At 42.8% G+C, this 27968-nt stretch overlaps 1 protein-coding gene across 1 annotated transcript; it reads right to left on the reverse strand.

The window, feature by feature from the left end:
- LOC144717602 (forkhead box protein I1-ema-like) lies at positions 1-27661 on the reverse strand. Its single transcript, XM_078593096.1, has 3 exons — positions 27575-27661; positions 2351-3161; positions 1-1800 (listed from the first exon to the last, which is right to left on the reverse strand). The coding sequence occupies exons 2-3, from the start codon at positions 2949-2951 to the stop codon at positions 1160-1162; spliced, it is 1242 nt and encodes a 413-aa protein (XP_078449222.1). The 5' UTR covers positions 2952-3161; positions 27575-27661; the 3' UTR covers positions 1-1159.
- Positions 27662-27968: the final 307 nt, after the last annotated feature.

The following is a 27968-nucleotide window of genomic DNA, read 5'->3' on the forward strand; positions in this document are numbered from 1 at the left end:
TAAATTAGGAAGCGTTGTACTTTATTGAAAAGTGAATCACTGTAATGGTTTCCACTGGCTATTGTGCATATCTTCAATTGCAAGTATCCTGTTCACCTTATTACTATATTTCTGGAATTTTAAGATCGTAACTTAGCACAGTTGTACAATTAAAACATTTACGCAAGTTCACAACCTTTAACGGGTTTAATATTTTGAATATTTCACAACCTTGAGATTGTAATCACAAATGTGGCTTACGTTGAACATGAAATCAAGTAAAAACCCGAACCAATATATCCCAAATAAAAGGTGTAATCGGTGATTACCGTGAGCAAGTCATTTAGCTACCACTGGATGCGATTATTCACAATACGAAGACGTGGAGAAATCGATAGTTGGTTAATTTCCCTGCTACTTATAACGCTATCAATTATCACTTTTCATGGTCCTCTGAAAGTACTGCATTTTTATAATATAGTTAATATTGCAGTAATTGTCAAAGTGATTGATTCCTTTATGTACGTGTAGATTTTAAAATAGAAATGTCGGTCACTGGAAATATTCCAAAAGTTTAATTGCAGATATTTTGGACAGCAATATTGTCATCCTTTTCAACAATAATCTTATATTTTTGCACACATTTAGTGGATTATCTTGGGCGTATTTTGTGCGATCCGTTGGGAATTGGTTATAATGATGACACGGTCAAGTTTTACACGATTTTTTTTAAACTCTAATTCTTTATTACAGTCCATGCTTGAAGAATAACTATATTTACATATTTTGGAATGTGAGGGTAAATACACCATTTAAGTGAAAACAGTATTCCCGACTGCAGAAAACGAATTCAATGAGTTTCCATCCATGACGTGCATGCAGCATATCGGTACAGTGTCATTTCCTGGACAAAATAAACAATATTCTTACTCTTCTCAAAATAAATTAGGCATCGAAATATACACACGTTAATTTGTTCAACTAAAACGGCACTTATTTTTTTTTTATACACATCCGTGCCAATATTCTGCGTTGACAAATATGCCATCAAGTTTCATTAGACTATTTACATCTACAATTAAACAGAAGTTTAATTGGCATTTCGACGCTTGCACGCAAGCACAAGATTGGGGTTTTTATTTTCTTCTTCCATTCCCCAGCACAACAAATCGGCAGCATTTTAGACTTCGGTTCCGTCTCTCTGGTAGATGATATTGTTCACGCTGAAGCTGTATATTTGATTGTTGCTGACGCTTTGGCTCGCCGGGCTCGACTGGAAGTAGCCCATGCGGAGCTGCGCTGACGTGCCCGACGGCGGAGGGATGTCCATGATGCTGGGGATGGGCATCATGCTCTGGTTGCCCCCGGCCCCCGGAGGGGAGAACTGACCGAGTCCCAGCGGCGAGTACGGAGCGGTGAGCGCAGACGAGATGCCTTGCTGCAGCCTCCTGGGCGACGCTTCGTCTCCCATGGGGACCCCGGCCCCGAGCGGGCGATGATCCATGCCCCCGTCGTAGCTCGGCACCATCGAGTTCATGCTGCTCATGAAGTTGTTGAAGCAGGGCGACGAAGTGATGAGCGACGGCGGGGGAGGTTGGGGAGACGCTTTGGACTCGCCGTCCGAGCCCGGCGAGCTAGTGAGGCCAGAGGGGGAGGCCTCCATGCCGTCTTTGGTGATGTCCGTCGCCTTGATGTCATCTCCCTTGTCCAGCGCGGTGCCGTTGGGAGACATGTCAGACTTGCGCTTCCTCTTCCTTCGGAAGTTGCCGTTGTCGAACATCTTCTCGCAGTTGGGATCCAGGATCCAGTAATTGCCTTTGCCTGGTGAATTGAATGGAAGGTACAAAGTGGAGTCACGAAAATGTCGAGTTCGTAATTGATTGTGTTGTTGGAAATCTACTGCAGTCATCGTACACAGTGAACATTCTCGAGTTTAACATGTCAGGAAAAATTGTAACTTTTTTACACATTTTTTTTACAACCCTGCATGTCAGTTGTGAGTCATTAAACATACTCAAAAACTATAACATTTCACAATTATAAGTAAATGGGGTCAGTTCAGAAAAAAAAATCGCATGACAAAAATATATATTCTTGTTTTACCAGCGAATATCTTAATTACTAAATGTTGATATATCCTAATTTATTACACACTGGCATAAATGACAAATTATTGTACGTAGTATAAATTACTTGGATTTCATTTTATACAATTCAACAATTATAGCGACAACAACATGGTGATAGCAGATTTGCACTGTGAATATTATAACAACAACAACCCATGGCTCTATTGAATTGCATATGTAATGTAGAAATAAACAAAAGCCCACAGAAAAAAATGTTTTTGTAAACGGAGCAGCACCATTACCTGGGTCATCGTCATCTCTGGGCACTTTCTTGAAACAGTCGTTGAGCGAGAGGTTGTGACGAATGGAGTTCTGCCAGCCGGCCTTGCTCTTCTTGTAGAAGGGGTAATTCTCGGCCACGTATTGGTAAATCTGGCTGAGCGTCAGCCTCTTCTCCGGCGTGTGCTGGATGGCCATGGCGATGAGTGCCGAGTACGAGTACGGTGGCCGCACCAGCCTGAAGAAGTCTTGCTGCCCCTGGTAGGACAGCCACGGGTTCATCTCGGCTCCCGCCCCGTAGCCCGGGCTCTGCGACGGCAGGAACTGCCTCTGGTTGGCACCGTAGTTGCACGGCTGCACGTACGACGGAGGGCTGCTGCCCACGTACGTGGGGCCGTTGAGCCACAGGTACGGGTTGCTGGCTGGCGGCGAGTAGTCGCCGTAGCTCGACGACTGGTAACTGGGAGGACGCAGCGCGTTGGGCTGGTGGTGGTGGCCGCCGCCGCCGCCGCCCAGGTTGTCGCAGTAGACCACCATGTCCAGGAGGTCGTGGGCGCTGTGGCCCGAATTGGGCAGCATGGGGCCCGGAGACTGCTGCGAGCCGTGCGGTACGAAGGCGTTCATCGTTGTGGCTCTGCCTGCTCTTTGGTTCCTTATCTCCGTGCCTGGGGATTTTCTAAAGGTGCCGCTGTTACCTGAGCTGAGCTCGCCGGGCGAAGCGAGTGAGTTGGCTGCGGCGGGGGCTGCGATTTAAATAATCAGGGCACATAGCCTCGGGTGAAAAACCTGGGAAACTGGACTAGACCTGGTCCATTAGCCAGTGCAAGCCGGGTGCTGCAGAGTAAAAAAAGAAGAGAAGAGAGAAGACTGAAAAATAAAGCTAAAAGACAAGCAAAAAAAAACCTTTGATTTCTTTGTGAACTTACAGTTCGTAATAATGTTGTGCGTAAGTTGCCGCAATGCTTTTTTCTTATTTCACAATGTTAAGTGGGAACTAAAAGTTATTTTTGACGATTTTTTCCAAAAAGTGCCTCTTCCGGACTGGGTTGTTATTTTGTTTTCATAAACAAATGCTGCCCATTGTTTCGTCGTAGAACGGTTAACTGTTACGTTATAGTATTGCTCTATTGACAATAATTGCACAATGTGTACAAGTACTTGTTGTGAAGTGGGTCTTTAAGTATGAACAAGGACAGTCTCAAGATGTTTATTGGTACTATCTTTTTTTTTTAATCGTGAATGACACCCACATTCACGCCTATTACTTTCTGAGTAAGGAAGGACTATTTGAAAATGTGCATAGAGTTATTTTATTTTTACAGTAGTCTCTCTGAAACGTTTGTTGGGCAACCATTTTATTCATTTGGCCAGTTTTTGTTTTGTTTATAAGGTAGGTCCATAATAGCAACATCACTTTTCTCTCGGAAATTAAGTGTCCAAGGGTTATGTCTTTTCCAAAGCATTATTTAGGGAATATTATGTACGATCAAAAACTGGCAACATTAGAATGGCTTAAGATGTCACCAATAATAGTGACAATAATATTAAATGCCAAGATATCCAGCTGCATAATTTGTATAACCTTTGAAAGTTTAAAAAAGATGTCATGGAAACTTACAGCCTTATATTACACGTGGATATTGCTTATTAAAAAAAAATAATTTACCATCCCTCAGTCACGAGGATTGTTTGACCATACTTCACCCTGCTGGTTATTTGCCTTGGATTGGGTCAAATATCATCTGCCACTGATGTTCGCTGTGGACCAAAAGTTTAGCTCAGGTTGCCAGCACATTGTGCTCACCACTGTGCCACCACTCCACCCCAAATCTTATTTCTTTATCTTAAAATAGTTTACATTAACTGTGACTCGTAACATTGGCTAGCAAACTATGTAGGATTTGTATTTGTTAAAAATGCGTATTATAGTACACCTAGATTTCCTTCAGTTTTAAATTAACTAAAGTCATATGAATGGCATTTCAAATACGCATACTTTACACATTTCAACAGTTAACTTTGCCGTATAACAAATATTTAAAAAAACATACAGTTATCGTGTTATATTTTTAATGATTTTTTTTACTAGTGTTAGTGAGCATCGTATACATAACTAAATACATTTCCCAAGTGTGCAAAAGTATCGAAAATACGCTTCAGAGGGGCTCTCCAGAGCTCCCTCGAGTGGGGGGCCCTTCTGCCAGCAGTGACGTGAGCAAAGCATTTGCGGGGCTGCACTTTTACTTTTACACAATTTGTCATTCCAATTACGAGTGTAACGTTTCTGAAAACGTCCATGATCTGTGTTGATGAACGGTCTGCTGATGGAATAATATTGGTTTTTGTTCGTCAATGTATCTGCAATTATTCCATCGCCGTGTCTGCACATATTTATGTTTTTGGTAAATATGTTAGACAATAGCTCTGTATATTGAGTGCCTGCAATACAGTCGTCAATAATTATCCCTTGTCACTTGAGCATTCGACAATGCTTTTCGTGCAAAGCATAACATTCTGCCCTCTGCTGGCAAATGTTGTCAATGTGTCGTAATATGTTCCTAATGTCACGCGGTTCAATACGTTTTTATTATGCTGGATGAAGTAATTCAATGCGGCAATAATAGTGATGTGGTATCAATATTTTGTAATTGTGCGCTAAGAAAGATTGATTTCTGTAGATGTGTTACTGTATCCACTCGTGTGTTGAGAAAACAAACAGTAATTCAATATTTCACAGGAGCCACTTGTATGCACAGGCCTGCATACGTGTTTAATTATACCTCTCAATGTGGCATATTGAAACATTACAAGATGCATTGTGCCTTTGGTTATCCATTGTGGTTCACCAGCGTAACAAGTTATTTGTTCGAGAACAGGAGCCAGTCTGAATTGTTGATAGTGATGCAATAAACGTCACAGCCCTTTCTAAATACGTTGTTGGATGAAGGAGGCTTTCATGAAGGAGGCCTTCATACAACAATGTATGTCATGTCAGTCATGGGGTTTGTTTTTCCATACTTCACCATACTGAGCAGTGTGGGATGGTAAAGGGGATAAGGTGGTAGGCTCAGAATGATGGGTACAGATATCATTTGCCACTGATGCTAGCTGTGGCTGGTGCTCTAACTGCTCGATATACCACTGCTCCACCCTATATATTTGATGTTTATGTTGAATAGATGATACGGTTTCAAGAAAAAAAATGTTACACAATGGATATGGATGTGCTGCAATGTTGTTTATTTTCTTTATATATATATAAAGGATTATTTCCACCTTCGTTTTTCCTTTCATCGAATGTAAACTAACGTTGCTGTTGGTGTTGTCTCAAGATGATTCAGCGGATATCTTAGAGTTGCTTCTGAAATCTCACCAAGTGACACTGGGGACGTCACTTTCTCAGCTGCCTTGCTAACAACATAAATGTTTATCAGATGGCAGAATGTAGCCAATTTTCCAAATAAAATTTGATCTGATATTTTGTGCGTGTAGTTATTGATCACCGGGTCAAGATCATTAAACCATTTTCCTCCAAAACCAAATTTCATCAATATTTGAACCCAGAATCTCAGTGGTAAATCTTTAATAATTGTTTATAAATTTGGATTGCATGTGCTCTCTCCTGTCGTTGCGACGCTATCAATATTTATCGCCACATTTGCTTGTGCAGATGTCGCAGTGTTGGTGGCACGTTCTGGAATTGTATTTTATTTGCTCCGAGTGGACGAGTTCAAAACATTGCTGCTGTTGCAAATGTTATTGGACAACACCAATAAAACACCACTAAGGATGCAAATGTCAGCGAACACTCTTATTCATGCGATCATTTTCTGTCGGTGCGGTTCTAGCAATATGAATTACAGGGTCATAGGACTGATTTTCATACTGCTTAAAAGATATGTGGTTTTGTATTGTGCTACTACTTTTTTTTTAAACGACCGCATAGATGAAGCATTGGTTTACTTTTAGAACCAAGTGGACAAATAACTTGAGCAGGTGGTGATACATTTAATGGACAGTAATTGCCCCTTTTGTTATTTAGGTTTATTGAACACATCTAACGTTTGTGTGCAATATGAAATTGTGTGCAAACAACAAAAAACGCACTTGGCAAGATTGTATAAATCATGTGGCTATAAACACAATTAATGTAAACAAATACAGCTGCAATTCTTTTGTTTTCAACACCTGCAAATATTAACCATGTCGAACCCATTTCACACTTATGTATATTATTTACTATCGGACTGATGTGCATTTTCAAGAAGATTTTTCAGGTTAAACGTTCTCGCAAGACGCATTTTAAGGTATTTAAATAAATTTGGTGTTGTTTTATTGTGCGTGGTAAAATTACCCCATTCAAATTAAATTTCACACAAAAAATGTCATGGTTTTTTTAAAAACACGTTTTCCAAACGTTATCTCGTTGTGTGTTTATAAGGTGTGTTTATAAAGTCTTCAAGGATTGGCTCACCTAGGTGAGGTGTTGCGAACTCAGAAATGTGATTTCATGATTTTCATTGACTTAATACATCTTTTAAAAAATGAAAACGACATGTTATGGTTTAAGGAAATAGATAGACATAACCTACCAAAAACTCAAGTTTGGTAAAACAATCGTTATCCATTGTATTGATTGTTATGTCATTGGAAAAATGTCCTCTTATTTTAAATGTGGGTAGGATAGCAGCTTGTATGTTACACTGTGAACCACATGCCCCAAGTTCGCGTCCCAGCCGTGGACAACACGAGCAGTGAGCGATGTCTAAACCAGCCCTGCGCTCGGCACACCACCCTCCCACCAACTACGCTGACCAACGTGGTGAAGTATGGTAAATACAAAATGCATGACCGACACACACTCATCGGTGGACTGAGTAGCTTGAATTTATGACTCATTCTTGTATACCAGTAGATCGAAAATAAGAGGCAGCTACTATTTTTATACTATTCTCACAGTCCTGCACTTGGAGTACAAAGTATATATATTCTAGGATTTTAAGAATGTTCGGGTGAAAAAAAATCGATTAATAGGAGCACAAATTTTAAATAAAAATGCATTTTAAATGAACCGTGGTCAATATTCTGTGCCCGTTACTCCCACCTCCTCGGTGCCGCTATCTATTAAATGTCTTCCAAAATTATTCTTCCGCCGTTCCAATTGAATGCAACGTTTATTTATTACACGGAAAAATCCCGTTTAGCCAGCCACCCAGTTAGTTTTGATGACAAAGCACTAACAATCAAGTTCTTGTTGGTATGGAAAGGAGCCCAGCCAGCAGCCAGCCAGGAAACTCAAAAAAGGCATAGATTTTTTGCTTATCGAAGTATGATAATTACAATCCACATATAATTAGACTTTCCCATGAGTCTTTGGCGAGGTTTAGTTTGTGCAAGAAAAGCCTCATCACGGTGGGAGGCTTTTTTTTTGGGCGGTGAACGTGGTTGTCTTCAGCAACCTCACGAATGGAATTGAGTTGTTCGCGCCTCACCCAGGTCGAACACTCCACCTGCAAAGCGGAGGTTTTCCTTCTGCGTTGGAACTTGTAGGGTCGTGCATCTGCGCGTGTGTCTCTAAACACAGTGGGGAGTGGTGGCGTAGCGGTTAGCGCCGATGCGCTACGAATCCGGCGACACGAGTTCGATTCCCGCTCACGCTCAACACCGGCGATGAACATCTGAACCGGCCCTGGGCCTTCTCTAGGTCGACTCAGTCTCAAATGAGTACCTGGTGTGATGTGTAAACATCGCCACTGGGGAGACAAAGGCTGTCGGGCGTCGTGCCGACAACCCACCCCCCTCGTGTGCTGTGCCGGCCTTCATAGGTGCTAATCGCTAACAGCACTTGCCCCAACAGTTTGTTTAGGCTATACGGGGGATCTTTGTCTTTGTAAATACGCGTGTACACGCGGTAACATTCTTCATCATGCTGTGTATTCATATGTGTAGGGGTTTTTTTTTTTGCCAGAGGGTGGAACATTGATAATTGTTTTGTTTTGTGTTGATTTGACGTCTCGGCAGGACACCTGTGCCCGTGTGTTGTCACCCTGACGTGGCCATGGTGAGAGTGGTATTGCTCTGACTCTTGTTTTACATTGGCAGCCAACAAAACTCTTGAAGGATTGGCTCAAATTACCTTGCATTGTTGCTCGAATAGTTGTGTTTTCCCGAATAACAGATCAACTAATCTTCCACTTTCATATGCATGCTGAGCAAGAATGCATTAGTTACGTGCAGCTCACCGAACCGAACAATACATATCTCATTTATATTGTATAAATACAGAAACAACCGTTCTATCATGATTATTATTTTATTCTGCAAAGGCAGAATGCATTTCAAAAGAACAGTACTGTACTTAACGTATCAAATTGCTTGACGACCTATTTCATTAAAAACTGATTTGGCACGTAAAAAAATACGATTAGCCTTCAAATGAAGTGCTTTACACTCTGTCCAGAATTAAAGAAAAAAAACGAATTCACGTTTCACCTGGCAAATGAAAAACTTTGGATTGGGTCGGACAGCAGTTATTGAACTTGCACCGATTGCGAACCTCCTTTTGGCTATTTTACTGCTCAACTCTTTGGCGGAATTATCTGCGCGCTGATCAGTCTCCTGTTACAGCAGGCACGCGGCACAGGTGTGGAGTGGCTACAACCAGCCTCCACCGGAAAGCAGCTATATCATCCTCCTGAGTGATGCGTCTGAGCATTAAGCTGGGGGAGAAAGCCTCCGGCGTTAAATACTGAAAACCATAGAGCTCTCTTGATCGCTAAATTTCAAATTGTATTTTTTTTTAAGACTAAGAAGAGGATCGTTGTTAATAACCTTGAAGCTGCCCTGTAGCCACCAACTATCGCATTCACAAAGTCTCATTCTTTTTCACGATACTTTTAAATTTATTTATACGTATATTTGCAAGCGTATAGTATGTATATTGAACTTATTTCACAGCTTACGTAGCCAGCCTTGCTTATCATCATCAATCGATTATCCAGCAATGCATTACTGTGTTCACTTAGCACATCAAATGCGAATTGCGAATCATAAAATAATTGTTGTCGTGCTAACAATATGCATGCGTTAAACACATGCACGTTTTTAAGCACGCGTGCGGTTTAAACATGCATGTATTTGAATAGCGATAAGGCATACAAAACTGGGTAACGTTTTAGAAGATATGGCTTCCCTCTTATCACGGATGGCTATCAGCCTCACTGTCGACTGACAGGGTGCTTATGTAAGTGCAGCCACTTAATGGCCCTTACTCATCACCCCTGCCTATCGCTTCTCTTCAATGTATCTGTGCGTGGATCTGTACGATTGTTGCCCAAACGATCGGCGTGCAGCCTGGCACACTCCATTGCTTTGGTGATGGTAATGGGGTGCATTTCAATGCTGGCTCCGAATTTTAACCATCTGCTAATGTACGTGGGCGTGTGCGCAAGTGAGGGCGTGTGCGCCGGTGTGTCCCTGTGTGTGTGTGTGTCTCAACACACACACACGTGTCCGCGTGTGTGCAAGGCATCCTTAACAAAGAAAATTGAACAACATGCAAGGTTTGTTTTAATTTAACTCCCCTGCCATGCCCCACAAAGTTATGCAAATGTGTTATTTTGGTCGTTGAATCAATTCCTCTTTCTGCAAAACCCACCAAGTAAATTGTCACACTTTGTTGTAGACTTTGTTTTAAGTGTTTATATATACCTAAAATGGGATAAACAATTTCCAATAGTAAGAGGCATATACAAATATCCTAAATATGTTAAGTAGGGTTAAAAACTTGAAGATGTGACAATTATATTTCTAGGCTATATTTAAAATTAAACTTAAATTTTGTTGGTCTCTCAAGTGAATACATTCTCTCCCATTTTCTATCTGGAAAACAGTTTGATTGTTCTGTAAAGTTGTACTATGTGTAAAATATATTATAAAAATAAGAACATTATAACTGTTGACCTCCACTAATCATGCAAAACAATATCAACCGACGTCAATGCCCCACCCTATTTTATAATTATCATAATTATGTTAATGAACAAAACTGAATTAAATGTGTTTGGAGAATATTGAATAACTTTTCGTAAAGTTTAAATAGGAGTGTGTCTCTCGTACGCACACGTTTTCCCCCGTCCACTGCTCAAAGTTCTTGTAAGCTCCCCCATGGTCTGTCAGTCACTCTGACAGATTATCAAGCATCCAGCCGGCGCTGTCTGAATACTGTTGATGTCTTGTGGCCGGAACACTGCCTGGCACACGCATTTGTTTAGACTGTACCCTTAACCTTACAAATGATGCTTCGCCTTTGTATATATTGTAAACATTAGGTGAATGAGTTTTTTATTTCAGGGCTGGTATCAGCATGAGCAGTGGCAGACGACGTTTAAAATCTTAAGGGGATGAAAAGTACACCGATGCAGGCAAGCCCACTTCACAGTCTTGTGGTGTTTATACAGAAACACAGATGACTTCAAACAATGCATTTCGTGTTTATTGTTGTAAATAAATTAATAATGGTTTCACGTAATCCACTCGTGGCTGTATTTATTAAAAATTACCCCAGTTCTATACGTTCTCAACCAGACGAATTAAATTAATTCGCTATTGAAGTAAACCCTCAAATGCAACGCGTCAAAACATTAATTTAAAAAAACTTATGTATGCATACCTTATCAGTGCCTACCTAATGACAGACCAATTCAGACCTTATTGGTCACCCCGTGCCCTTAGAAATCTCAACGTTCATTTTACAAAGTCCCACCAGAAGGTAGAAACACTAACAAATAGACAACGGCTGTACGCCGTATGGACCTGAAAACTCAATTTCCCTGTACAAGAATACAGGTAAACCGTATGGGTTGACAAGTATGTGTATGCGGCATTTATGTAGCACTCGGCATACGTATGTATATAATAACAATCATCTCGCACACCTGAAGTGTTGGCTTTTAAAGGCGGCACTGCTACAGTTTTCGGCCTCGTTTGTTTTTTTCGCCGGGCAAACCTCCGCTTGTGTGTTTTTTTTAGTGCGCAAAAGTGGTCATTTTTTTTGTTTTACAAAATAAAATTACGCTATTAAGTGTCTTCTCCTTGGTTCGGGGCACTTGTGGCTGAACGCAGCAGTTTCTGCTGCTTTCGTGACCACCTCTGCCTCATGCCAGGCAGACCACAGCGGAACGAAGCCGCTGTGGTCTGCAAAGATGGTGTTTAGGGCCGCGCGCCAAACTGTTTACTGTAAGCCATTTTCGCCAGGCGATCTTTGCTGCATGGTAGAATTTCCGATGAAAGAAATGACTGATAAAAAAAACACATCTCTTTGATCGAAATGTCAAACATTTACTCTCCGCTCAGTCAAGCTGGAACGTACTAGACGTGCACTCTACATTTTGTCCGCACAGTGGCATGACAGATGTAATATTTTAAGGTTAGAAAAGGTTAAGGTCACATGAAACATTCAATAAATCAAGATCTCATGCCATCAGAGTAACAGCATTGTGGAACGTGCCTGTCATTTTAGTGCCGTAGAATTGATATTAATTTTTGTACTCGGAGTTGGGGTGAATGGACTCCTAAACATTGTTTATTTAAGTCAAGATTGTTTATTTTTCCCTGAATTGTACCTTTACGCTTCTGTCATGTATAATATCATCCTCTAATGACGTCTTTTACTTCCTACATGTGTGCTATGTCGTACCAAAGGAACACAGAAAGTCATACAAATATCATATCTCTGTTGCAATCTGTGTTTTGACTTCTGTATTTCAATTTACAGATCGTTTTGCCACAAGTTTGTACATTCTCCGCAATGACCTCCGTTGTCTATCTGATCGCAGTATCTCTCAAGGTTTATCTTTTAACAGCTAAACTGAACTATTTCAGACTCTCATCTCCTACAATTCTTACAAATATTGCAGCTACAGGAATACCAATAAAAAACAAAGTATGGATGCGCAGCATTTATAACTTAAAAAAAAAAATCGTATTTGTACTGTGGTCGTGTTTATAGGACGAGATTGCCTTGAGGTATACACCGATCATTTTACGTTAATATTTTATATTAGATGTGTTGTCCCTCCCTCACACCTCCAATTGGCACGGTTGGCTACGTACGGTCCAAAAGAAGTTCAACATACGAAGGTCCATGCTTGCAACTTAAGAGCCCTTTGTCAATGCACTGCTCCCTGCACCCTGCCAGTCGTGGTGTCTGTTTGACCATATTTCAACGCACTGCTCAGTCGAGGGTTGCTGAAAGGGTGGGCGTCCAGGACTTGTTCAGATATCGCTCGCCACTAACGTTAGCGTGACCACCGATCAAACTCAGGCTGCCAGGTAAATAGCGCAGTGCGTGAAAAGTCATTTTTAAAAGAGTATGAATGCAAGCTGGCGCACGCAAGCAGTTAGCAATATTGAAAGACGGTAATCATTAGAAACTGGCCAGTGCGTATATTCTTAATATTCACGCTCCAAAAACGTTGTGACCACGTGCTCTCCTATGTGTATATTTGACCATGAAGGGCACAACACTTGTATCATGGGGGAGTTTTTTTTCCACAAACTCTGATGAGGTGTTGAAGATAGTATCGGGTATTTGAACTGAAATTATGTTTGTTTTATCCACAGTCCAGCATGCCGCCAGCCTCATGCCTTTTGTTTATGGTGCAGGCAGTGGCGCTGTGAGCATTGATAGTCGAGAAGTGTTGTATAAACAGTGGCACGGGTCTGTGGACCAAGCTCGGCCAGCACTCTCCGAGGAGAAGCTGGTGCTGCTTGCGTTTGGTTTGTAGCTGCTCGCGGAGAGGCGATGCGTGCAATACGTAGACTTCAATCTTACCTGCTTGCAGTTACCGGCCACGATTTGCCATGTAATGAGCCCCCCCCCCTTGCCTGCCTATTCCAGAAAATCGATTAATTGTTCGGATTCAAGGTGGACCCACGGTTCGATTTGAGAATGAATGTATTTATGTATTTGCTTTGTGGTGAATGCAGTGGTCTGTCAATCCACTGTTGGATGAAGGCCTCCTCTCGTCTCGTGTTGCGCATGGGTGTTACTTCGCCACACTGGTCAGTGTAGGAAGAGGGGAAGTGCGTGAACCAGGATCAGTTCAGATATCACTGACCACTGATGCCAACCGTGGCCAGAATTCAACCTTAGGTGGTAGGGCTCAGGGCACGGTGCATGAACCACTGCACCAACACAATAATCCCAATTACAACTCTGGCGAATCGAAAGATGATGATTCTTACACACGTGACTCAATGCATATGCTGTAGGTTTAAGAATGGATTCTGTATTAATTGATGGATCAATGCATTGTATTACTACCAATCATGAGTAGGCATGTGATCATTAACTCCCCCACACCCCTCCCCACAAATTGATAAAATGTCATGTTTTGGGGGTCATGGTTTGGTTATCTCATGTTAACTATCTCATTTATATTTCTTATGGTATTTTCCGTTCTATTTGTACCATTTTGCACACGCGATCAGTCTAAATGTAACATTCCATGATAATTGTCATTTAATTTGCACAAGTCATAAATAATTTATTCCAGCACGCATCATTGTTTCATATATTATGAGCGTAAGAGTCAATTTTAAATGAGGAATTGATGCATCATTAGCAGCCTAGCCACAAGGGCATTCCCTGATTTTTGCAAATCTGTGTGTATGGCCTGGTACATCCATGGGGAAAATCTGGGATCGACAACCTTGCAGCTCATAGCCAAGAAATTCCCTGCTATGTTCAACCATGCTTGCCACGTCCCCTTGTCATCTTAAGCTCAAAGCATTACACGTGTTGGTTGGTTGATGGTAACAGCTGCGCTGCGTATGTCAATCTCATCTGTGAATGAAAGGCACGTGGGAGCGCTCGGAGATTTAAAAAAACTTGTTGGTGATGTGCGGAGCCTTAAGTTTACCACCCTCAGTGCGTTTGGAACATTTGCCCGTCAAAGTTTGATTTCAGTCCGCGAGGCCCCAATAGTACTGTCCGGCCAAAGTTAATGTCACCCGTGACGTTTTGGATTCACACACAGTACCTGATCATAAAAACAGGAGACGAACTTCCCTCTGTATCACAGCAGTGATGAGGGTTTGAGACGCCGTGTTCTCCAGATTCTAAGACGCTCCGAAAAAGAAAGACGCACTTCAAAGTCGTGCACGGAGTGTCAATTCTTTTATACATACTCTGGTCAGGCATAAACCCTTACCGGGATTAAACGATGCACCCCCAATTTATGGTTTAAAAGACGGAGCGGGGGGGGGGGGGAATTGTGTCGTCATCCAGAATGTACAGAGATACAGGATTTAATACCTCGCTTGTGCTCGACACCACGAAGCAAGCCCTGTGTAATGCTTGCCTCTGCCTTCAGACTAATATGAGAAATTTTAAAGTAGAGCGCCATGCCCTGCCAAAGTAATGACATTGTAATACTGATCATTATCTATAAATGCATGGTTATTTCATTACTGAAATTGACTGCGTTGGGGATTTTCCATTTCCCACATTCATTCCGAGTACTTCCAGTTTCATCACATTTATGAATGCATAATTACTGAATGAAACATTCATTTTAATAAGCTCTGGAAGTTCAAGTTAATGAGAATGCTGCCATGGTCTTCATACTTGTTATTGTGTCTGCGGTTACTTGAATGACTGCCACAATAACTTGTTAAATAGATCATACATGAAGTAAATTTGATTTCCTGCTCTGATGAGCATTGAGGTGGTGCTTAGCTCCTGCTTACAGCCATGAGCCGATCAGGGGATTTCCACATTCCCTGTGGCAGAGGCAAGTATATCCGTATCGGTGTTCTTCATTGCAGGGGCCCTTACGTGTGACCCCCGACAATACACAAATGTGAGACACCCCTTGCAGGTGGCGTGGTGGCCCTCACACTGATGATGTCTTGTTGGCAAAAAGTGTCCCCTCTCTGAAAATGAGCAAAGAACACTGCTCTATGTGGACATCCGAGGGATAATGGTCTGAGTCAACCCCTAAGCTGGAATGTTAACCCACTTGCTATCTGCCCTGACCACCGAACCACCAGGGCGGATTGCAATGTCAACATATATAGCGATGACAAGAACAATAAACGACACGTTCATAATAACAGTATTTTTAATGTAACACATAGGGCCCTGTGAAATTTTTCCCCTAATTTCTGTAAGCAAAATTTGCCACTTGCAAAATATAAAAATTAACTTAAGCATCAGCGATCAACTATGTTTTTTTTTATTTTGTCATGATTCTGATGCAGAGCAGTCTTAGAGACAAAAACAGAAATAATGATGATGATGATGGTTCTGTCCGTGTCGTGTATTGCTGACATTGTCACAAGGCAGCTCCTGCACAAGAGCCTTATCACCACGGTCCTAGCAGTGACTCACGATGTGGTTTATTTCAGACTTAAGATGTCAAGTAAACAAATCGTGTGTTTGTCAATGGAAAGGTGGCAAATTGGCTGTGGGTGTCTGAGGTCGGACTGGATGTGTGTGCGCGTCCGCTTCCGTCGCCTTAACGTCTGCGAAGGCTTTCGGGGATGGATCCATACCTCCCCCCCGTTTGCTGCCTTGCGTTGGTGTGTAAACATGTGGGCACAGAGGCAGCGGTCGCTACCTTGAGTTCATAGCCACGCAGAGCCACTTTATCCCCTTGATACGATGTGGGTACACGGACAATTAAACGTATGTCTGAAGGGATTTCAATTGGGGGGGAATCCTGTATAACTCTTTGGTTCTTTCGGTAAAGTCACGTAGAAAGAAAAGAACGTGACTTTATCGAAAGAACCAAAGAGTAATTCCTGCAGTCACGAAAGCTTTCAGTCAAGTTTGAATCTTGTATTTTTCGACTTTCCTATTCATTCAAGTAGACGGTCTTGAGAAAATAATTTGTGGTGTGTTGCCTCTACACTTAAGCACGAAACTGTTTTGATCTTACCGGGTAAAGCCCACCGAGCTATAACGCTCTTTTTCATAAGCGACCTGGCCACAGATGATAACTCAACGAAGTGGCTTATCACGTGGACATTTATAGCAGCAATCAAATAATCTGAACGCGCGTTTTTAAATGTGGAGGGAAAAACCGGCTGACCCGGAGAAAAATCCACATGGCCACGGGGAGAACATGCAAACTTCAAATATACAGGCGTAAGGGTCAGGGTGAAACTCACGACCTCCTGCTTACCAGGTGAGGTCATTGTCATCTCACCACCATGGCGAGATGACAACTACAGCCTGGCCCAAGATACTTGACCATTTTCAGAAACATGTAAAAGGGCAGCGTTTGCTGCTGTGTAGATTATAGAATCGCGGAATACAGAGGAGCATCGGCACAACATGCAGATGAATAAGCGCGCGCTTAACAAGCATATGCTGACGCGGGACGACGACAGGAACATGCGCGGTCTTATGGACTGCGATTCGACAAGTCAGCCGCATCAGCATAGATTATAAAACTCATCTATTTAGAACTGCTTTTTTGTGTTTCGTTTGTTGTCCTTCCCCCGCAACTTCCAATTAGCACGGCTGGCTCCGTACATTGCGAAAGAAGTTCAACATTCATACATAAATTTCGATTTAAAGCTTTCGTGACTGCAGGGATTCATCTTCTTGGTTCTTTGGGTAAAGTCACGTAGAAGGGAAGTAATAAAATAATAATAAAACATTGTATTTGATTAGGTTTTATTTTAATTATTTTTATTATTTCATTATTTCCTTTCTACGTGACTTTACCGAAAGAACCAAGAACATTCATAGATACGTACGGCTGGATCACAAAGCCTGAGCATCGCTAGATTCACTTCTGCAAGAGGTGCTCCTTATCCTTCTAATCTTGTGAGGCCCTCTGGCAGCTTGCCTCCTTATTTTAGCTGCAAAATAGGGGGGGGTGCGGGGGAGCATACGTGAAAGATGCAAATCTAAATGTATGCACGTTTCATTGTAATAATTAAGATCGTGAAGTGTATCTGATGCATGGCCGACTGTGGCTAGGGAGTGGCTATGCGACGTGGTAATTGCTGTGGAGGTTTTTTTTTGATCGCTTTCTTTTTCTCTTCGCAGCTTTCTAGACAAGCAGCTGGCCCATGCAGGAGGCTGCATTCAGCTGGGCTGTCCCTCCTCGTACATCTAATGTCATGCAAAGCAGACACCACCCTGTTTTCAATTAGGCATGCCATGCAGTGGGCTCCAGTTTGACCGAAGTGGCTATCAGGTCTCGAGCAAGTCGGTGGTGGGCCTTTTCTTTATGGGTGTGATGACACGTGGATTTCATGAATCAATGTTAATCATTAAGCCCACAATACATTTATTGAATCGCTGGTGTGAGAGTCTGTTTTGTTCTGTTCGTGTGCTGTATGCTGTAATTTGGGTTTAATGTGGTTTGCGCACAGTGCGATGAACTCTGCCACCTGAGTGTGATTCCGGGCCGTGGCTGACATCAGCGGTGAGTGATGTCTGAATGATTCTGCTTTGGCCCTTCCCTCCAACCCACACTGACCAGCATAGCGAAGTACGGTGGGGTGGCCACTCATCCAGCAGTGGATTGACGAAGGGCTGTTAATTTGTGCACGTGATTCCCTCCAGCCACGAGATGAATGAATAATTTTGAATCGAATCGCATTCCTGTATTGCGACATTTCATTCAATGGTGTGGTGGACGGTGGGGTGTAAATTATGAATTAGTGTTTGGTTTAGTCCCGATATTACTTTTATCACTTGGGGAACAAAGACAGAACAATGGGTTGGATGTTATAGCCACAGTGGCTTCGTGGTAGAACGAGCAGCTCCCGATTTGAAGGTTGTGAATAAAAAATCCTCGCTAGGGCGTTGACTCATCCTACCATCACTCGAGGGTTGGTGCAATGAGTACCACTTTGTGGGTTTAATTGACCGTGGTTGTCCTGTGGAGAGACTTGTCCCCTGCCACAGGAATGCGGAATTTCCACCACTAGCTCTGGGCTGTGAATGGGGAATGAGCACCACCTCAATTCTCACTTGAGCAGGAGATCACTTTGAGTTTGTTGACCATGTTTCTTTGTTCATGTTTTTGTTTTTTGTTTGTTGCGGTTGCACCCGATTCAAGAGCCGAATGGCTCACAGGGCTACACCTAATAAATTAAACTTGAAACTTGATGTCCGTCCAGTGCTCGCTGAGCTTCATTGGCTTCCGGTTGCCAAGTGGATACATTTGAAGGTCGCACTCATTGCGCACAAAGTGCTTGCCAGAAATGAGCCACGATACCTTGCTGATCTCGTCAAGCTTCGTGCGAACTCCGGTCACGCTCGCAGCGGATTTTGGTTATCCATCGGACAAAGACGGTCACTGCATCGCGCGCTTTCTGATGCGCTTCTGCGGCTGTCTGGAACGCTCCACCTGATATTAGGAAGTCACTGGAGCTATGCACTTTTAAATCTAGATTGAAAACTAATTTCCTTAGAACTGCTTTTTGTGTTTAGTTTGTTGTCCTTCCCCCGCACCTCCGATTCGCACGGTTGGCTACGTACGGTGCAAAAGAAGTTCAACATACATACTACAAAATACGATTCAGTTTGGTGAAGTATGGTAAACCAATTCTCTCGGCCCATACAGGAGTGGGAAGGCCCTCATCCGGCAGTGGATTGCCACAGGGGCTGTTGTACATGTACACAATACGATTAGAAATATTTAACAATTCATGCTTATATTTTGAACGCACCGCTCACATGTTTGTTTAGCTACGTCTAGTTAATTGATTTATTTTACTCTCTTATTTAAAGATAATTGCAACTTTCAAACGCGTGGCTTCAGGGGGATTGCGGTTGAACTCCGTGACCTGCCCCCCACCCCCCTGCTGAGCTGAGCATGCCGCTGTTCTTTAACATGCAGGGTGGCACGAGCACACAGCGCTCTTGCACTGTGTGCCCGGCATTCGCAGCGACGAGATCCTATCTCCCTCTGGCTCCTATAGCACGCTCGACAAACCTCAGCACCCCCCCCCTCCCACCACGAACGGCACAAAAAATACAACGGCGGCAAATACACTTCAGCCCTTGAATCAATTATACGGCGCAATAATGCGGCTTGTCATATTAAGGAGTTTTAAAAAAGTTGTTGAGGAAGCTTTGATGTTAAGATTGATGCTGGCGGGTTGGGGGGGGTAGCGCTTAAGGAGTGTTAAAAAGATTATGGCTTTAGCTTAGGAACTACTCCTGTCCCCCCCTTCCAACCTCTCTTTTGCTTCTTCTTCCCAAAACTAGTCGCATCAAACGAGTAGCAATGGCTCAGAAAGGGCTTTGTGCTATCAGTGACACTTGAGGGCTTTCTCCACCATCCACTAAGGGAGTGGACGGCCCTTTTTTTGGAGGCGGGGGGGGTAGGAGCAGAATTGTAGCTTAACTCATCCCTGGCAGGTGCAGTCAGTTGGGATTACTCTAATGAGCTTACCTGGTGAAGACCTGACTTTGATGTAAAGTCTGGCACACCCCTAAAAAATCATTGGCATAAGCCGAGTTGAAATCGAGTTCAAGCAGAGCTTAGGAAAGGGTGGCGTTTTGTAAGCGGGGTGGGGGGGGGCGACAATTTTGGAAGAAGTTGAGCATTTTCTGAGTGCACGGTAGAAAATAGAATCAGGAGCTCAAAGACTTAGTACATCCCTGTTAAATTGTGGTTGTTTAAAAAAAAAGTTTTGGCAGCATGAGTTACTGCTTGCTTTTTTTACAAAGCACAACTTCTGATCTTGCCCAACTCAAATTCAGACCGAAGGATCTGGCCTCTTTTATCACCTTGCTTTAAACAATCGCATAGGTAACACGTCTGTTGATTTGTACATGTGCCCGACACTCCAAGCAAACGGGAGGACTTTTTTTTGGGGGGGGGGGGGGGGGGGGACAGCCAGCTGTTGGATCCCGACGATATTGCCTTGGCTCGTGGGTTAAGGTGGCCCGCCGCACAAGAAAATTCTGGATCGCGTGTTTGCTATCACAAACGTGTGTCATGTTGAACCATCCGAGAAGGAGGCAACTTGCCCTCGGAGCGGCAACAGGCACGGGGTTGAGTGTGTACACAAAACACGGGCGGGACGTGCGGACACTGCGCACATCACGTGAAGGTGGAGAAGAGGGCAAGCATCGTCCCGGCATGTCATGTCGTCAGGAGATTGCTTATGGTCTAAACAGCGCGTCAACACTCGTCACGATGTAAACCGGCACGAGGTACCAGGCTGCTGGTATACAAGGTCACCTCTGGAACATCTTCTAAATGACGCAATTAGAATTGTCTTTTTTTTTTGCCTTGTTATGGTCAACCACACCAGCCCTTGCGTGCTGCTAACCAATAGCCACCGATTTTGGCGAACCCCCAATGTCAAAGAATTGCAGAGGACAGCCGCGTCGGTGGAGCACCTATCCACCAAGCCGCCACGTGCATCCTTAATGCTGCCCCCCCCCCCCTACAATAGAGATTTCAACAAAGAACAGGCAACTGCTTTTGACGATGACGCTTCTTCACAAGAGGATCCTTGCTCAAAATGTCTTGTCTGCTTAATGATAACGGCCGTTGCATGGTGCGTTCGCTTTTTTGTTATATAAACGTGTTACATTACAGCTGTCCGATGTGCTTTCAGGTTGAACCGCGTGTCGGTCGTCACGATGTCTCGAATTTCCCTCCGCGTGCTGGGAGCTTTCTGAGCATTGTCAGGAGCGGAATCGTCCCAACTCAGAGCCCGGTGGAAGCTTCCCAAGCACGTGCGTGGAAGTGTATCGGACATCGTGCCGGGGTGCAACACAGTACAAAGCCGGAAACACATCGGAGAGCTTCGTAGCAAAGACATACACAAGCTAAGACGTACACAGCTAAGACGTACACAGCTAAGACGTACACAGCAAAGACAAGCACAGTTTATATCTTACGTTGTTACTCACTGTTTTTAATGACGACTGTGGAGTTTTTGTTTGTTCTTGGGAAATTAGTTGAACGGTCACAGAAACGCTGGATCGTTATACCTTTCACAAATGTGTATATTTACACGTACTCGTGTTGATATATTTGAATGCACAGTCACGATGTTTGTTTTAAGTCTGGGGACACAAATTACTTTTTTGGTTGGGTTGGAGATAATTGTTATTTCACTGAAATTTCAGCCAGTGGCAAAGTTGTTCTAATAAATCTATTGGAGCTGAACATCTACGCACCAAAACCAGTCTCCGTTCCACGTGGTATTGTTGACTGTAAATTTATCGTGAGTGATGACTAACTGTGCATACATTGCTGCATAAACAAACCCCTGAAGAAGTCCAGGATAACAAACTGTGTGATCTTAAGCTCGCACGAAAAATATAAACAAATGTATATTTTGCGCAATACGGGATTCATAAACATTGCAGTCGCATCTTCAATTTTGACGACGTTATGAATCTAGGTTGGAAACTGACATTTTAAATGTACACCTTTTTGCGTGATCATTTAAAACAAAACTGTGTTGCGTGGTTTACGTCTTGAGATGATTTGTGAAGTCGTTTGCGCGGAGCAACACGGAGCACAAATTGTTTTGAACAACTGCATCTGCGTGTGTCGAATGGCTCTCGCCTGCTTACGAATACGGTACACATCTCAATGCCAGCGTTAACGAACAGGAAGGTCAACAATGATGAGATTTTAATTCACACTTTGTAGAGGAGTTTGACTTTCTATATGAACATGTTCCACACATTCATGCCGTATATTGACTATATTGCATGTATGCTGTATAGACTATTTTGGATTCATGCTATGTAGACTATATTGTATTCATGCTACGTAGACTAGATTGCATATATTATTTGGTGATGCTACGTAGGCATTGGGTGTGCAAGCACAATTGATAATTAGGGGGGGGGGAAACTCAATGTATTTGTCAATAATGCTGATTTAACTGAAACAAATATATGATCAGCAACATTTTGGGCAATCGATAATAGTTTCTTTTTTTTTCTTTTAAGGAAGTCTAATCGATGCATGTGTGTTTTTCGTGTATTGCATAGGTGACGTACAATTGTATTTGATTCGAACAATTATGATTTTGTCTCATATTTTTGTCATACCCATGTGTGCATCCCAGCTTCATTCAAATGTAATGTTACCATTATCAGTAATATGCGGGAGCTAAATTGCTTTTGAATTTGACTCGGTTGAATTTGACGATGTAACTAAGTTTATATTGCTGTGCATTCGCATTGAAATTGCTGTCAAGTACAAAAAGAAGTCTCTTTTCATCAGCGAAAATTCCTGTTCTCCACTAGATGGAGCACAATACTGATCATACATAGTTGCCAAAATTGGGCGATTTTGTACACGATTTGCATTCTTTTTCTTTTTTCATCTGATGAAAAGTATGATTGAGATTTTTTTTCTTCAAAATTGCTCTTTTGGCGCTCCACTAGCAAATAGGACAATTTTAGCCTCATCCATCCAGAGGTTTAGGAGCTATTCCCCCCCCCCCCCCCCACAAATACAAATACATAAATATGACAGAGCTGTTTTAAATTCAGCATACAAACTAAATGCTACTTGCTCCAATCTAGCGGCTTGCTTCACATTTGCGTGCACAACCCTTGCCAGTATGTTTCTTACTTGAGCAGCTACGTACAATTTCCAAGTAAAAAAAATCACAGACTTGCTTTTTCAATTAGAAAATCCACCAGGACGCCAGCATTAACAATTGTTTGCACAGAATTGAAGAATTTAACAATGTGCTTTGGATGAATCCAGCGAGGACATTTTTTATTTCCTCCAAATATCGTAGACTGGTAATAATACTACTGACAACCGTTCTACTCCGTTTCGATATATAATTATTGAATACCAGCCAGATAAACCCCCCACCACAACATTGCTTTAAGCTCTTTTGTTCTTCCGGTAAAGTCAGGTAGAAAGAAAATAAATTAAACAATAGAGTACGACGTTTCGATTGCGACACAAGCAGTCGTCATCAGGAAGAACTACATTTGAGAGAGAGGCAAAACACAGACACGGAGACACACAGACACACAAGCAGAGAGAGACACACACAGAGACACAGAGAGAGACACACAACATAGACACACAGAGACCCAATGCCTCTGTGTCGTGACCATAAATAGAGAGAGAGGGGGGGCAGAGAGAGAGAGAGGTGGGTCTGCTGGAACAGAGAAATTAGCATGTCAAAGAGAGAGCTGTATGGAAATCCTTAAAGCAATCAAGTTTGATTGCTCTAAGCATTTCTGACGCCTTTCCACGCAGTTTGCATGGCCGACCTGTTTTTCGCTGTGGCTGTTGGCTGGCAGAAGGCAAGCGTGTTCAAAATACGAGGCCATCCTGGTAGGCACCGGGCAGTGCCTCGCCTCGTCCACGTTCCCACCTCGTGTAGGCACTCCTCTATTTATGGACATCCAGTTTGTCTATTTGGACCGAGAGTCGTAAGTTTAACCGCCGTGCTATAGATGGCGGTGGTGGCATCTACACCTGCAGAACGTGAAGAACCAGTGGCATCTACATCTGCAGAACGTGAAGAACCAGTGGCATCTACATCTGCAGAACGTGAAGAACCAGTGGCATCTACATCTGCAGAATATGAACAACCAGTGGCATCTACATCTACAGGAGATTATACGACTTTTAAATATATTCCCCATGTTTAGTGTACATGCCATACAACACGTTTGGAATCGACAGGACTTACGGACAAATCGACTTCCAGACCTCTGGAACCTAACTTATTGGTAACAGACATCTGGAACCTAACGTATTGGTAAGCAGAGGAGTCCCCTGTATATTAATCGCTGGCTGCACCGTCCAATTTTCCAACCACATCAAGTTCCTTCGCCGGTCACTCGACTCAACCTGATCCCCTCAACAGCCGTACCCATCCACATCATGAGATCTTGCAATTGCCACCGAAGGGCCTTCAGTCTAAATTTCGATTTAAAGCATTCGTGACTGCAGGGATTCATCTTCTTGGTTCTTTCGGTAAAGTCACGTAGAAGGGAAGTAATAAAATAATAAAAATGAAAATAAATAGAATTATTTTATTTTTATTATTTTATTACTTCCCTTCTAAGTGACTTTACCGAAAGAATCAAGAAGAAGGGGCCTTCAGTCATTTACGTCCATTCATCATCACCGAGAGCGTCAATACCCTCGCCGCGACAGCAGCCGGGTCTCGCCTCGCCTATTGCAATTCCGTCCTTGTTCGATCTCCATCAAGCAGCCTTGAGAAACTCCCCAACGGTTGCAAACAAAAAAAAAACCACAATCCTGCTCACCCCAACCCAGCTTAAATAGACGCTAGGCATTTCACAAGTAGTACTAATCACATACCTGCATTTCCCATAAATATGCTAAATTCCTCTTGATATGCAAATTATTTTGTCAAGGCTCCCTTCACCCCTTCCAACCCAGTTTAAATAGACGCTCCAAGCGTGGTGGTGTTTAATTCAGACGCTGTCTCCCCGACAGACTTGGTCTTCACCTGAGAACGGCTGCTTGCGTTGTGGCCGAAACGTCGTGAGAATTATTTTATCATGTTTTATTTTTATTATTTTATTATTTCCCTTCTACGTGACTTTACCGAAAGAACCAAGAAGATGAATTCCGTCCTTGTTCGATCTCCATCAAGCAGCCTTGAGAAACTCCCCAACGGTTGCAAACAAAAAAAAACCCACAATCCTGCTCACGTCATCTTCGGCGCATGCCACTCTCAGCAAGATCCCTTCACCTCCCTCCGTCCGCTCCTCCCCACTGGCTTCTTCATCGCCCAGCAGGAGGGGGCGGGGGTGGGGGCTGTCAGCTGCAAAGTCGCCACCCCGCCTCTACTCTCGTGCGTCCCTCGCATCTTCCTTCGCTCTGCTGTCACCCCGCGCATCGGCTCCTCGCGATGGAGCTGTCCGCAGCGCGACCTCTCTTCGCCAATGAGCACGTGGGCCAGTCCCTGTCAGGCCCCCCCCCCACCCCCCCACCCCCACCGACATCTGGAACGCCATCGCCCTCGCTGCATATTCGCAGCTTTTGATCTGCACTGACTTTTAAGCGACGCTTGAGCTTGGCTGCGAGGCTCGGAGTCTCTCAGTCATTTATGAGCGTGAACTATTGTGCGCATTATAAATTGCGTTATTATTATTGCTATTATTATTAAAAAGCATGGCTAAGCTCCTGATAAATTTCGATTTCAAGCTTTCGTGACTGCAGCGATGCATCTTCTTGGTTCTTTCGGTAAAGTCACGTAGAAGGGAAATAATAGAATAATAAAAATAAAACATAATAATTAAGTCAGACGCTGTCTTTCCGACAGACCTGTTCTTCACCTGAGGACGGCTGCTTGCGTTGTGGCCGAAACGTCGTGAGAATTATTTTATTATGTTTTATTTTTATTATTTTATTACTTCCCTTCTACGTGACTTTACCGAAAGAACCAAGAAGATAAGCTCCTGATAATCAATGCTCTGTTTCAAAATGCATGGTATGTACAATGAGTATCGTGCTCGGTTTTTGTAGGCAAGGAACCACAATGCTTCTTTTACAGCATCACAATGCTGCACTTGTGAATGTGCCTATCATTAAGTTACGAACTTAATTTTATTCTCGTGTATGTTACATATTGATTTTCTCCGTGTCTTATATTTGAGTTATTTTAAAGAATCGAGAGCAAGAAGGGGGGCGCTGGTGGTGGTGCAGACGTTCAAACATTGCACTGCGGTGAAAATGTTAACTCAAAAATAGCATGGGTAAGTGTAGGTAGGACGAGAGTTTGATTCCTGGCCATGGCTAACATCGTTGGCAAGCAATGTCTGAACCGAACCCATTCCCTCCTTTTCACCAACCTGCACTGAAGTATAGTCGAAACATGACTGACACTATGTCGGTGGCCTCTACATCCGTCAGTGAATTGGCAAAGGGATGTTCATGTCGCATATCAGCATGCAAAATAATTATAACTGTGAAAATGATAATACAGAAATTACTTAGAAGTAGTGCATGAGCAAAATTAAAATACATTTTCAATTTACACACTGATTTCTAATCGTAGTTATTTGGAAAGTCGAAAGGATTGACAATAATGTACACGTCAATGTGGATGATCTAATTCACAAACAGGATACAAATGTATACGTCCTTGATATTTTGTTGAAGTGAATAAATGTGAAAGTTGAATCGGCTACACGTGGCAGATCCTGTCCAGTGACACAGCTTGCATCGCGTGCTTGCTCAGCGTGATGTCTGACATTTCGCTCCGCGAGCCCCTTCACGAACTAACCATTTGTTATTCGGTTGCTGAAAAAGCTTCCGGCACCGGGAGTGAAACGTCGGACATCATGCCGACGAACGCGCAAGCAAAACCCGAAAACACATCGGAGAACGATACAGTACAACCGCTATAAACGTAGGCAGTCGACGTTCTGAATCTACTGTAATAAATATATATATATCAAAAAAACATCACCGCACATGATAACGCTATTGCCTTGTTAACTAGAAATGTCCGTTTGTTTAACATTAAAGTCCTCGGTAACAATTTTTTTGTTCCCGAATTGCTTTTATTACGTCTACTGCAGAGAAAATCCAAACCCCGTTGGCTCATTTACATACAGCTATCGACGTACAAGATGAAGCACGAACAACTTTAAACCGTTTGGCCATCAGTCTATTGCCATCCGTCTAACGCCACATTGATCGCTGTGTGCAATAAAGTAACAGCGCAACGTCAAAGAGTCATTATTCTTTAAGACCCTGTGCCTTTACTAAATCGTTCTAACACTGCACATGGGTATGTCAGAGTTTACATCAATTTAACAAGAGCAGTTCTGCCATAGCCCCTGGCATGCATCGTTCACCTATTCACAATCGAGTTGTTTGTCACGCGCAATTAAAAGTTTGATGATAACTGCAGTTTTGTACAAAGTTTACCAGTTGCCGATTTGGGCACCGACATAACGGGCTCTCAAGAGAAGGACGTTGAGATTGTTCGTTATATCTTTTACATCCACTATTGCGGTGAATACTATATCACACCTCGTAGATCAATTTGCAAGTACAAAAAAAATCACCACTAAAAATAGATGAGGCTTTTACTCCAACTTCCAATGAACACCTCTGTCTCTTAATTCTCACTTTTTTTTCATCACTTCCATTTACAGCACATGTTCTGCTCAAGCAATTTCTGCATCAACATCTTACTGCCAGTTACGCCTTTCGTGAACAAATACTGTTGATGAACGCGTTTTGCCCGAACCGGCGTAAGTGATTATTACTCACGGCGACTGTTCGGTCATCCATCCGCCTCTCGGTAAAGGACTCTCGCGGCAGCATATGGGAGAAATACGTCTCGAGTATTTTAAGAGTGGAATATGGTATCGCTATGACCAACAACTTTATAATGCAGTGTACCTAAACAAGTTTATATTTATATTTTTTTTCCAGGTAAACTGTGGTAAATGACAACATCTAACGAAGAGCAATATATTCAGTCAATGGAATCTTGTGTATAATGGCAACACGCGTGTCTGCAAACAGCACAAACAGGACTTTGAGGGTCAACTTATTTGTTGCACAACTGAAATGGAGCAGTGTGCACATTGGATTATTAAAGTCAACGGTTGGCACAGCTTTTTGGCCAAACAGCACAAAGCTATCTTAATGAAAACCTACT

Source organism: Lampetra planeri, chromosome 4 (genome assembly GCF_965212315.1).
Source record: "Lampetra planeri chromosome 4, kcLamPlan1.2.h2, whole genome shotgun sequence".
NCBI classification, from domain to species: Eukaryota; Metazoa; Chordata; class Hyperoartia; order Petromyzontiformes; family Petromyzontidae; genus Lampetra; species Lampetra planeri.

Bases quoted from the DNA above. Each gene is read 5' to 3' on its own strand.
- LOC144717602 (XM_078593096.1), bottom strand. From the start codon at position 2,951: ATGAACGCCTTCGTACCGCACGGCTCGCAGCAGTCTCCGGGCCCCATG. The intron at 1,801-2,350 runs GTAATGGTGCTG...TCAATTCACCAG, and splicing joins CAGAGATGACGATGACCCAG to GCAAAGGCAATTACTGGATC.